Here is a 13,368-nt window from a genome sequence, read left to right on the forward strand (position 1 = left end):
CCTGTTCTAAATTCTATTGTAAACTACCTGTGTTGATTTCTGATTCCCTAATACAACTAGCTACTTAATTACTATTTAGGACCAAAAATTCAAGAAAATGACGATCAAGAAGAGCTGCCTCTAATTGCCAAGTCTTTTTCCGGGTCTACTTGGCCCTGTATCTATGCACTAAATGAATAGGTACTTGGAAACAGAGAATCGCAAGATCAACGATTTAGTGATAATTTTTGCTTCCACCTATGATATCGGCGGGTGAAACTCACTGTGAAGTGTAAAGGCTTAACTATGTACATTCACCACTTTTTGAAAAAGTACAAAAGTGAAAATATTTTTTTTCTTTCTAGTGCAATTGTTTTGTAGAAAAGAGTAAAGAAATTGTTTTTTAGACCAAAAAATAAGCTTTCTGCATCATTTGTTTTAATTTTCAAGCCGGAAAAACTGTACAAAATTGGGTTTGAAAATTTTCACTTTTGTACTTTTTCACTTTTTGAGCCAATGTAGTTAAGGCTTAACACACTTAAACGTTAAAATTTCATTAAAACTAAAATTCATTTTTTTTATGTAGGATGATGATGACGATTGTCGCATACGACAACTCGTACTGTCTTTGCTTCTTTGTTTTGTTTCTTTTATTTTTGTGTTTCTGGTGGTGCAGCTACGTCACTTGGCCTACCCTATCTAGGCATTGTTGATACGCGAATTGTGTATAATTACACGGTGCGACACTGAAAATACACCCGAGAAATAACATAGTGTAGGCTGTTCGTATGGTCGAATAATGCATAAAAAGTCTCTAACTTAATTCTAACCCGTGCCGCCAAGCGGTTGAAGTTTCTTATGGGAATAACATGGGGTTTCTTGGACGTTGTTCCATCAATTTTAAATTCCAGCCAAACCATTCGTTCAAAAAATTTAAAACTTTACAGACTCAAGTATAATAAGTGTAGCTATCATGTGAAAATTTTTCAGATTTTTAATTGTTATAATTTTAGAGATTTAGCTTGTTAAAAAAATCATTTTTTTCAGACTTTTTCAAAAATCCCTTTTTACCCGTTTAATGTCAAAAAATTAAAACACATACATTTTTATTCACAAATAAGCGTTGTATGTATATTTAAAATTTATTTATTTATTTATTTACTACAGTACTTTTTCTTAAATCGGGAACACGGTTTTTGAATATCGATGTGACTTGAGAATGAATACACAACTAATTTTTTATATATAATTTAAACAATAGGCTTATATACATCATTCAAAAGGTCTGTAAATCCTCTTTCCAAAAACATATAACATATTGAGAGTTGTAAGAAAAATGACTGAAATATTGATAGATTACATCGCAAGGTCTGTAAAAATGGTTTTTTTGTAAATAAAAAAAAAAATGGAGGGTTCCAAAAATATAACAAAAATATTTTTATGCATTATTCGACCATACGAACAGCCTACACTATGTTATTTCTCGGGTGTATTTTTTTTTTTTATTTTGTAGCACAGTGTTATTTATACAATTTTCATTCGTTTGTTGAAAATGAAAAACTAAGTTGTGACGCTTCGTCACAATGTTACCTTGAAAGCATTCCTTCCCTTAAGAAATTTGCTCATTGCACTCGCCAAGCTATAAATGCTCATCAATTCACTTTGCAACCTAACTTCGGATAAGATATAGGGATTGTTTCTTTAGCCGGTACGTAGAAAACTTTATCAAATTCAATATTTTACAAAACCATAATGAAAATGCATTCAAAAACGGTTTCTGTTCTTAAAATCCTTCTAGTAGGACACTCCAATAATTCAAATTTATTAATTCAATTTGAATTTAAACTTCAGATTTGAAGTTTTATTTTGATACAGACTAGGTATTTGAAATCAACAAGATGTAAATATTCCACGTATTCATCAACAGCTTCAAGAGACGTGATGACTTATGAATAATGCACTTTTTTCCTAGCTTAGGTAGTGTTTTCTGAAAAGTGTTTTTTTTTAGAATAATCTGTCTATTGCCTAAATGTTTAGTTTAGTAATGAAGTATCTACTAATGTTTAAGTTTTTTTTTACAACTCTTATATTGCCACTTACAATGTACTCATAATTATTTATTTTTCAAAATTTTCAAATCATTTTATGAGCCACTTAAAATAAAAAAATCATATAAAAAACTCTCCAAACTAAAGTGCCAGGTACTCCATTTTACAAATCTTACTATGAAAAATGCCACTACATAATAAATTTTAACAAATTCTTTAAAAAAAAAAAAAATACATTAAAAGAATAAACTCTTGCAATTTCAAGACAAATTGCATGAAAGGAATACACTTTTTTTTTTGTATACCTACAATAATTAGGGCAAGGTTATTAAAATTAAATTTACCCATAAGAAGCACCCTCTTATACGTAGTATGCCATCATGCCACTTAATAAGAACACTTAGAAAACATTTGAAGGTTCAAATAGAGTTGTGTGGTTCGTTGTAGCATCAAGTCGCGTCACCATCAATGTCATAATATAAGGTTCCACCAACATTAGAGAGATGTCTAATAAAGACAGGTAGGAAAAAAAGTGAGTAGCTATATGAAAAAGTTCTTTCATTGAAACTCGGGTGCATCTGCATCTGCATAGCTCTATGGCAAAAAAGTTTTTCACCGTGAATGTAAAACCAAAAGCAAGGTTTTCGTTCAACTACTGTAGTAGAGATGCACTAAACATACTTTTTTTTTTCATAAAATATCTCTATCTTCATGTATAGGTACCACTAGCTATTACCTTTGGGGTACATAAATCTCTCGCAAAACGAGGTTCTTCTCTTCTTCCAAAGAAAATTTTATGGCCCTCACACTTCTCGCTCATCATCATCACATGCTCCAGAGGAATCACCCAGCACCCACAACCTACTTATTCGGTACCAAGCTTCTTTCGAAGGAACCAGAACCACCAGGAATATTTAGATCTTTCGTTCATTTGAGTTAAGCATTTTTAGTTCGTTGCATATACCCTTCAAACTTTGGCATTCAATTCAGCGATGACGGAGACGACGAGTGTACAAGGACGAGAGATGAAATTTTTTTTTCATTCGACGAACGACGAAGAGTAAGGTAAGGTACCTTAGCTTGGTTTGAAGTTTTTTTTTCAGCTCAAAATTAGTTCCAAATAGCAACATAATCTTCTCAAAAAATTAAAAAAAAAAAAAGAGGAAACAAACGCTATGTTGAAGCTTCGTCGTGTTGTGTTGGTTTTATTACCCATTTTGTCTGTTTTTTTTTTCGGGGGAAATCTATAGTAAAGTTGGGGGATATGAAACCTTGACTACATAATAGCAACATGCGCTCCACAGGTATTCCATAAATAGCTACGTCTTGAGCGACAACGTTGTCGTTGTCGTCGTCGTGCTTCCACTGAGCTGAAGTAATAATAATTAGTTCTGGAGAATGAGTAGTTTTTTTTTGTTGGGTGAGGGAATCCTTTTTGAGACATCAAAGAGTTGTGGGTGCTGCATCATTGACGTCTTCTTTTTCTTCCCATACCCATCACTCAAACTCAACGGATGTTACTTCCTATAGAAAAGTCAACTTAGTCAAGTGGCACAGAAGGTAAATTCATCAGGGTAAAATGCCAACACATAGCTACATTTCTTGCAACTGCAAGTTACAAGTCAAAAAGAGGTAGTAGCTCTTGAGAGCTCTGCTGCTTAAGCTTTTGTCGGGCGGGTTACATTTTCAAAAAAAGTATATAAAAAAGACATCGCGTAGCACTACATTATTATTCCATTCCCGTGGGGGGGAACTTAAATTATATGTACTGGAAAAAGACTATATGCGAGTGTAACTTAATAACCTACCTAACATAGCTTGCAATTTGTTTCAAAGTAGCGTTAAAATTAAAATATTATTTCCTGAGCGTGTGTCATTTTGTGTTGTCAAAGTGTTGGAGCTTATAAAGAAGAAAGTGCAATCCCTTTGATAGTGAAACAATTGGGTATGCTTTGCGGTTTGTCGGTAGAATGATGAGGAGGTACTTTTTGCAATGTGAATAGTGAAAGAAAAAAAATCATCTCATTACTTGTAGGTACTTACGTCATTATATTAAAAAGAAAAAAAAAAAAAATATATATATAGTGAAATAGTTCTTAAGCTTTTGGAACTTTTTTTGACAAAATATAAACTCTCTTTGTGGATATTTTCGAAAATATCAATTTGACAAATGTATTTTTAAGAATTCGATAAAGAAGACTTCACTTTGAACAAGCGACAAGTAATGGATTATAGATATACCTTCGGTTGTAATGAACTTATTAAGTTTAAGTATTTTTGGACAAGTTCTATTTTTTTACGCAATTCTTTTAAAATCATGATAACCTTGTTGTGCGATTTGCACAATTTTTTTTTATAATTAAGAAAGTCTTGTGTTTTTTTTCTAACCAACTTTTTAAAAAGAGATTGTCCTGAAGTTGATCAATATAATTACTAAAAAATGGCATTGGTAACAAATCATTTTTTTTTTTTTTAACATCTGTTTTTCAAAAAATTATTATATAGCTATTTTTCAAAACAAAGGTCCATTAAATTATAACTAATGTACATAAATAGGCTGCATATAGTAGAGTAACTAAAGCAAATTATTAGGGAACCCGGCCGAACAGCTCTGATTTTGACGATTTTTTTTTCAAACGTAGGTAATTAAAAATACTTTAAAGTCTATAGATTAAAAAATGCCGATGTTGCCGTATTGTTTTTTTAAAATTAACATTAAATTTTTTTTGAACAAAACCATTGTTTTTGCTTAAATTTCATAAAACAATTGATAACAAAACATTCTCTAGGTAATTTAAGGAAAAAAAGTATAAAGGAGTAAGGGGCAATCTTCCATCGTTTAAGTGATAAATGCAATTTTCTCACAATCTGACTTCAAACACAAAAAAAATATTTTGAAAACAATGGCAACACCTACAATATTTTAAATTACATTTTTAAAAAGCCAGAAGCTCATTCTTATCTCTTAAATTTAAATCCACTAAATTTTTTCCAAACTTTTTCTAATAAAATATGAATTTATTTTTTAAAAAATTTTGGCCATAAATATTATCAGTTGAATTCCGAAGAGGAAAAGGTAATATATATTACAGTTTAAAAAAAAAAAATAAAAATTACTTCAATTTCAATGGGTTTTTTTGATAAAAACTGAATTTTTGCATTGAAATAATTGATTTTCTCAAAGACTTTGGTAAATAAGAACTTTAAATTTTTGCTATTTAGCTTTCAACAGTAAGGGTTATTAAATTAATAAAAAATAATTTTATATTTAGAAGTTGAACTTTAAAAAAAAAAATAAGTTACATTTTTTTCCAAAACTTCTATTCAAAAAAGTTCTTCGAAAATGAAATACTTTTTAATTTTTTTCATAAACCGTAATACATATTGACATTTCTTTTTATAATTTCAAATCATAATAAATGTGGCCAAAAAAAATTTGGAAAAAAATGCATTTTATATTACGAAAAAGTTTTAAAAACCACATGTTAAAATTTTTTCAATAATTTTTTTTTTTTCAAAATCTGAGTTGAGTTACCATTCTTTCAAAAGGCCTTAATTCAATTAACTTAATTTTAATTTTACAAATATGACTAAGCTTCTAGCTTTTTAAAAATGTACATTTAAATATTGTAGGTGTTGCCGTTGTGTTCAAATATTTTTTTTTGTGTTTGAAGTCAATTAATAAGAAAATTGCATCTATCGCTTGAACGATGAAAGATTGTCCCTCACTCCCATATATTTTTTTCCTTGAATTTCCTAGACAATCTTTGGGCATCAATTAATTTATGAAATTTAAGAAAAATTTTTGAAAAAAAAATTTTTTTGTTCACAAAATTCTTCAATAAAATTTAAAAAATCAAAACGGCAACATCGGCAATTTTTAATCTATAGACTTTAAAGTGTTTTTAATTACCGACGTTTGAAAAAAAAGATCATCAAAATCTAAGCTGTTCGGCCGGGTTCCCTTATATTGCCAATTTTTGAGCTTTAGTTACTCCACTAATAATTGAATTTAATTTTTGAATTGCTTCAATTTTTAGTGTAGAATAATGATGTTTTTTCTTCATGTCTTTAATTCAACACTGGACTTTAGTTGCAATTTTTATTTCAGAATAGCTTACCAAAATAAATGTTTCGGGCTGAATAGGGAATCGAACCTTTGACCTCTGCTTCAAAAGAAAAATCGTTCAAAAGCTTAAGTCGGTCTTATATGACTTGGCCTTTAAGATTGTTTCGCAATTTATGCCATTTCGTCGAAAAAAAATAAATGCAAATGAACGAGATAGCTAAATTTTTGTTATGACGTAGGGGGTGCTTTGGAAATCTTAACTTGAAGCTTTCGATCAAGATGCAATGACCTATGAGCGTTTTCAACAATTTGGAAAAAGGATAAAACTATTTTTTTTTTGTTTTTTTACAATAACGACAAGAGACCAAAATTTTAATGTAGTAGGTAATGTTATAAAAGGCTCCGCGAAATTAGGAACCAGGAAATAAGGCCCCAATAAAAAAAATGAAATAAGGCCCCAAAAAAATACACACAAACAACAACAACGAAATTTCTCAAATATTGGGGTGTTATTTCATTCATGTTTTTGGGGCATGATTTCATTACGAAATAAGGCCCTCATGAAATTAGATCCCAACACTTATTTTGGAGCCTACTTTCATTTTTTTTTTTTTTAAACAATTTGGGGCTTTATTTCATTTTTCATAATTTACATAAAAATGTAATACTAAATTATCTTTCAAAAAAACTGTTGTGAAATTCCGCTTATCAAGGACCCAGAATTGTCAAAGTACCGCATATTGTGGACTCCCTGTTGGTTTGCAGCAATATCTTTACATTGAAAAGCATTATTAAATAACAGAAAAGCTGAAAAATCACGCGATATCAGGTGATATTTCACTACCAAAAATAAATTAATTATGAAAAAGAAAAATTGGGGTCTTATTTTATTTTTCTAAAAAAGTTCAAAACAAGTTGGGCCTTTATTTCATTTATTTTTGGGACATTTTTTTTAATTTGGATGGGGCCTTGTTTCACTGGGGCATATTTTCATTATGAAAAAATACCCCAATTTGGGGCCTTATTTCATTTTTTCCTTTGGGGCCTTATTTCCTGGGGCCTAATTTCGCGGAGCCTTATAAAATACTAGACCACAAGCACTTTCTCAGTAAAATTTCAGTTGACCTCTACATAGTAAAAATAAAACAGATTTATTTATTTGTTCACCAAAATAAAAGTTTCAATAAAACTTGTTAAAAAAAAAATGTCACTCATACACCACAGTTACCTTGAAATTTTAAATTTTGGAAATTGATATCAAATTGACTGCAGTTCTTTTAAAAACTAACTTTGTATGTATCAATATAAGGCAGTGTAGGTAAGAAATCAATTTAAACAAATAACAACAACAAACATATAGCATACGAAAAAAACAATTTCGTATGCTACAATTCAGTAAAAATCTTTCATTTCGCATGAAAAATAGTAAATAGGTACTTGTTCTAGATATTTAAAAATTATATGTTAGTTTTGCTTTCCACAAAACGAGAATAAAAACGTTAGTACCATAAGATTTTGCTAGTGAAATATTTTGCTATTTTATATTATTATGTTGTTATTTCAACTATATTATTAATGCAATAACTTGCTATAAAGGGATTTCTTTTTTGGTAAAGAGAAAGTTTAATCTGAATTTTTACTGCAGGAATCCTCTGTTTATTCACTAATAATGTATTATTTTTGTGTTGCTGAATCTGTAAAGGGCTTAAATATAAATGGCAGGTTTAAGATTTATTTGATTTATATTAAAAAAAAAAACATTTCAACTGAAATTAAAAAAAAAAACATTGTCTGTAAAGCCGGTTTAAGGACGATGATTTTACGTGATAACGTCGTAAGAAAACAGGTTGTGTGCTTTTAATATGAGTCAATTGAAGCGTTTATTTATTTCAAACAATCATAATTTACAAGAAAAAGCTAAAAAAAATTACCTTTTTTCTTTTCTTATTATATTAATTTTTTTATTTTAAAAGCTTAAAAATAACGGTACTTAACATATACCGATTTTAGTAAAGTTGAAGTTGCTCAAAAACGGCTCCAACGATTTTGTTTAAAAAATTCAAATGTAAGTTTTAAGACAAGGTCTATCTTCTAATGAAAGAATTTTTTTGAAAATCATTTTTAACGGTACCTACCATAGAACGGTTTTTTTTTTCAAATCCGATTCTCTCTGAAACTGCTTGTTCGATTCCAACGAAACTTTTTGTAAAGAAGCACTTATATAATTTTAATACAAGCCAAAAATTTTGAAATTTTTTTTTTTTGAAAAATCAAATTTTCAAAAACATTACATTGATTTTTTTTTGAAATTTTGTTTTTAGATGTTGATTAGTGATTTCTAAAAAATGGCATACCAATTTTATTTTTTTTCACTTTTTTTTTAAAAAAATTAGTTTTTTTAAAAACGGCTCTAACGATTAAAAACATTTTTTTTTCTAAAAATGCATCTTAACATATCAATGAAAACTGCATATACTTGTTCTGGAGGGCAATTTGATTTCAGATTTTGTTTTATTTTTTCAAAAAACGAATTTTATGTTTTTAGTCTTAAAAATTTAAGCAACTTTAAACTTTAAGAGCGAGTTCGTGCAACCAAGTAGTGCATTTTATTTAAAAATATTTTTCGTCTTGAAAACTAACACAATAAAATTATGATAAGATCTCACAATTATTTCTATGAAAGCTTCATTTTAACCCTATATGGTCATATGGATTCATTTCAAAAAAAACTTATCGATTAAACACTTAACTCCGACACACCTCCACTTGATGTTGTTTACATTATTTTGCTTTGTTATTAATTTGCAACTTCGATGACGTTGGTTGTATTCACACATTACCTATAGTAATTTAGCAAATCATTCATTAGATAGATATCATTAGCAAAGATAAAGCTCCAAAGCAACTACTATAAAAAGCCAAAGGAACTTTTTGCAATATTGACACTTAAATCAGTATATTCATTCACAATGGAACGTTGGCAAAATCGTGTTGCAATCGTTACAGGAGCAAGTTCCGGTATTGGTGCAGCAATTGTCAAAGACTTGGTCAAGGCTGGTTTGAAAGTTGTTGGTTTAGCTAGACGAGTTGAACGAATTGAAGGGTTGAAAGCCAGCCTTTCAGCCGAACAGCAGAAACGACTTTTTTCAGTGCAATGTGATGTGACAAGTGAGATTTCGGTAAATCAGGCTTTCGATTGGATAATTGAGAAACTTGGAGGTGTTGATATTTTGGTCAATAATGCTGGCATTGTACGACCTGGTAAATTAGCAACCATGGATATTCCACTTGTTAGGGAAGTCATTGATACGAATATTATGGGAGTTGTATTGGCCACTAAGAGGGCATTTCAAAATATGAAAGATCGAAAATTCGATGGACATGTTGTCATTATTAATAGCATTGTTGGGCATAGTATTCCTTGTTTTCCAACTTTGGTCGATTTGAATATTTATCCAGCTTCGAAGTATGCAGTTACAGCTATTACCGAAATCTATCGTCAGGAATTTAAGGGTTTCGGAACAAAAGTTAAAATTACGGTAACATTTTCTGTTTTATTTTTCACTTTGTTATACCTAATTCATTTTTTTTTTTTTTTGTTTTACTTCAAGAGTGTCAGCCCAGGATTGGTTAAAACAGAAATCACTGAGGGTTTTGATGCAGCACCAATATTGAGCCCTGAGGATATCTCAAGTGGTGTAATGTTTGCTATATCAACACCTCCCCATGTACAAGTTCATGAATTGACAATAAAACCAGTGGGGGAGAATATGTGAAATATTGTAGCCATTGAAGTAGTTTTTATAATTTATTGTTAGTTAAGATAAGCGCACTTGAGCGATAAAAATAAAAGTTAACTTTGTTGATGTCTTTTTAAATTTATAGTGAGCTTTTCATATGCAGAAAAACTTATCTTAGACAAAAAAAGGTATGAAGAAATTATTCGATTTTGTGTTTACTATTCTTGTCGAACTCATATATAGGGGAAAATGTAAAAAATTAATGAAGGTACTGAGGTGAAGCGATGCAGATAAGCCACTTACAAATTTTTGTGTGAAATCACTCATGAGAGTGAGTGCACCCAACGATTTTTAACTCAGTCATTTCTTACCGATTTGAAAATAATAGTAATAGTTCTTTTCAACGGTGTACCTATATTATTTGTAGCACTAATAATAATATTTATATATTTCTCTAAAATGTAATCAAAAATATATAATAATTTTCAGGGTTTGGAGACTGTTTCTTGCAACTTAAAATAAGTAATTTTTCTCAAAAACTGCTCTACGGTTTCAATGACAATAAAAATAGATTCGTCGTATAAGGTCCTACATTTGATATAATAAAAATATTGTTTGAACCGTTATTAATGGTATCTGCCGTAGAAAAAATTTTCTGATTTTGTCATAAAGACAAAAATTAAGGAAGATTTTCAAAAAATAATGTGTGATTTTTTTTTTAAATTAAATTTTTTGAAAAACGATAGATAAATTTTCTTTAAATTTTGTTTTGTTCGTCCATTCATATTAAAGAGATTTTTTGAAATTTTTTTTATTATAAAAATGTCTTTAAAAAAATATTCACAGTTTTGAAAATATTTTTCAATTTTTTTTTGTCATTCAAGAAATTAAATTTCCTGCTTGGTTTATAATGTTGAAACTTGAATTTAGTACAAAAGTTTTTCTTTAATAAAATTTTTTATGTTATTTTTAAAGTTTATACTAAATTTCATATGAATTTAAATACAAATATTTTGATTGAAGTTTTCCATCATAATCTTAAATGTTCTTATCATTTCCATAATAAGAGTAAGCTTTTTGAAAATCGTTGGAGCCGTTTTTATTAAACACTTTTTTCTTTAAATACAAATTGTGCGAGACTTTAAAAAATGTAACACGTTTTACTAAAACCGATGGTACTCCTACAAATTTTTTAAATACAACCTTTTTTAAATAAAAGAACCACATTTTAGCTTCAAGATCCATCACAAATTTTTTTCAAAACCTAACGGTAATGTTAGAAAATTAAGCTTCCAAAATAACTCGTGTTGTTTCAACTTACCCCACACACGGGGCAAAGTGTAACACATACCGAGGTAGGTTGTACCAAGAACTTAAAATAAGAAAAAAAAATACCTTTATTTGTTTATATTTATTTATTTTATTTATTAATAATAAAAACAAACCTCAGTAATGAAATTTTGGTACAGATTTGAAAAAAACAGGGATTAAATCCAAGATTTCGGAGAAGATTTGACTAAAGTCTTAAATTAAAATTAATTGAATTCATACATTGTTTTATAAGCTTTATAAATTCAAGTGTTGCACACAGGTAAATTTTCCCAAATTCATGGCCAAAACTACAAAAAAAAAATTTGCGATTTGTTGTTTTTTTTTAATGCCAAGTTGTTTACAAATAACATAAGCTTAGAACCTGATTGATTATGCGATGCAAATTGTAACTGTTTAATCAGTAGATGCTTTCAAAGTAGAACATTTTAATTAACGAGTGCAGTAGCAAGGTTGGTTTCTTATAAGAAGTAGTTTGCTTTATTTTTTATTTAATTTTTTTGGCGATTTTAAAAATAATTAACATGGATTCTGTTGCTAGTGGTATGTTAAAAAAAGATAATGACAAAGATAATGCAAAATTTTAAGTCTAAAGTAAATTTTAAAGCTTCTTAAGATAATGTGTTTGAGCAGTAAAAACAAACAAATTTTTTTTCTTTGATAATGAAAAAGTTAAGTTGATTTGCGTTTTTCTGTACTGAAAATAGTGTTGAAAAATAGTTAAATGTTTCCTTTATGGGAAACAATCCTAAAACATTGCGGTTTTTTGCGACTTTTTATAATATTGGCTTCAAAAGGTGTTGGGGACGGTGATTTTTTTTTTTTTTTTTTAACTAGATTTTTCTTTTTTGACACAGGATCGTAATTAACTTTAATTTTTCTTTCAAGAAATAAGCTTTCTGAATTTTTAAAAAGCTGTTCGTCACGTGACATTACAGAAAAAATTAATTTTTTTGGTGCCAAAGGTTGAAATATTGAAATTTCGGAGAAAATAGAGAAAAATTTAACGGATTTTGATTTTGCATATATGAACATAGAAGAAGATGGCTGAGTGCCTCCAGAAATAACAACACCTTCTTAAAACAAAATATAAATTGGTTGCAATATGAAATATCGTTTCCATGCTGAGCCCATGGCTTTGTTGGACGGCCTCAAATGGATTTTTCAGACCTAAGCGAACGGTCAAAGAGACGTAAAACAGAAGATTTACGTTCTAACTATAATGCCGAAGAATTAAGCTATGCTGCGCCATGCAACTGCGAGAAAAAGGGAAACTTGTTCATAAAATGTAATGAAAAATATAATATTTTCAACTCCTTCACGTGCTGAAAAATATCAAAAGCTTTGAAAAAAATTGACCAGAAAATTATTCCATATACAGCAGAAGAAGCACTTTCAATAGTTGTTGAAGGAAAATTAACTTAGTTTCATAATAACCATAAAATTTATTCATTCATTGGACAGCTCGGCGAAGAAGCCCAAGAATCACGAAACAAAGATATAAAGCGTTTCGAGAAAGTTTCCCAAGAAAATTTTCGAGGCAGCAAAATATGGAAGATGTGTTTTATAATCTCTTGGTGTCTTCTGACCCATTAATAAGTGGTTTGAGAAAACTAAATCCTAAAACAAAAAATGCGTTTCCCTCTGAAATACTTCAGTTTCTAATAGAACCAGAGATCGAGCAAGCAGACTTATAGTTACAGTTTCACAACTCACAAGTCATTGAATGATGTACACACATACAAACTCACACTCATGTTTATTTATGTATATAGTTGTTATCTATGCCTGCATTATTTATTTATTTATAATAACGACTGTTCAACTGTTTTTTTCAATCTATTGAATGTATAAATATTGTATTATTAAATGTCAAATGCAAGAAACCCTATGGCGTAAAGTAAAAAAAACGACTTTTTTCATTTTTTGCTTCTTTTTTGTGAATTTTCGTGTAAATTTACTTAAAAATGGTGAATTTTATGGAAATTATCTTATTTTGATATAATCATGCAATAATAAATTGAATAAAAACAAAAAATAATTTTGGCCATGTTTTTGGGAAAATTTACCTGTGTGTGTTGGTTCAAATGTGTTTGCAATTCCAAAATAAATACAAATTCATTTACAAGCATTCATATCCAGGGTTTTTGGTTATACTATTTTAAAATTTTTATGTAGGTAAGATAAAAGTGGGGTAAGTCGA

At 29.1% G+C, this 13,368-nt stretch overlaps 1 protein-coding gene and 1 long non-coding RNA gene across 2 annotated transcripts in view; both read left to right on the forward strand.

Annotated features, from left to right (window-relative positions):
* Window positions 1–13,368, forward strand: part of LOC129910181 (uncharacterized) — a 283,266-nt gene that overhangs the window by 184,916 nt on the left and 84,982 nt on the right. The window lies entirely within an intron of this gene.
* On the forward strand, window positions 9,029–9,978 carry LOC129910180 (farnesol dehydrogenase-like). Its single transcript, XM_055987454.1, has 2 exons — window positions 9,029–9,635; window positions 9,708–9,978. The coding sequence occupies exons 1-2, from the start codon at window positions 9,066–9,068 to the stop codon at window positions 9,870–9,872; spliced, it is 735 nt and encodes a 244-aa protein (XP_055843429.1). The 5' UTR covers window positions 9,029–9,065; the 3' UTR covers window positions 9,873–9,978.

This window comes from Episyrphus balteatus, chromosome 2 (genome assembly GCF_945859705.1).
Source record: "Episyrphus balteatus chromosome 2, idEpiBalt1.1, whole genome shotgun sequence".
Lineage (NCBI taxonomy): Eukaryota > Metazoa > Arthropoda > Insecta > Diptera > Syrphidae > Episyrphus > Episyrphus balteatus.

Excerpts from the sequence above, each read along its gene's own strand:
- LOC129910180 (XM_055987454.1), top strand. The coding sequence starts at position 9,066 with ATGGAACGTTGGCAAAATCGTGTTGCAATCGTTACAGGAGCAAGTTCC. Across the intron at positions 9,636-9,707 it reads GAACAAAAGTTAAAATTACG|AGTGTCAGCCCAGGATTGGT; the intron begins GTAACATTTTCT and ends TTTTACTTCAAG.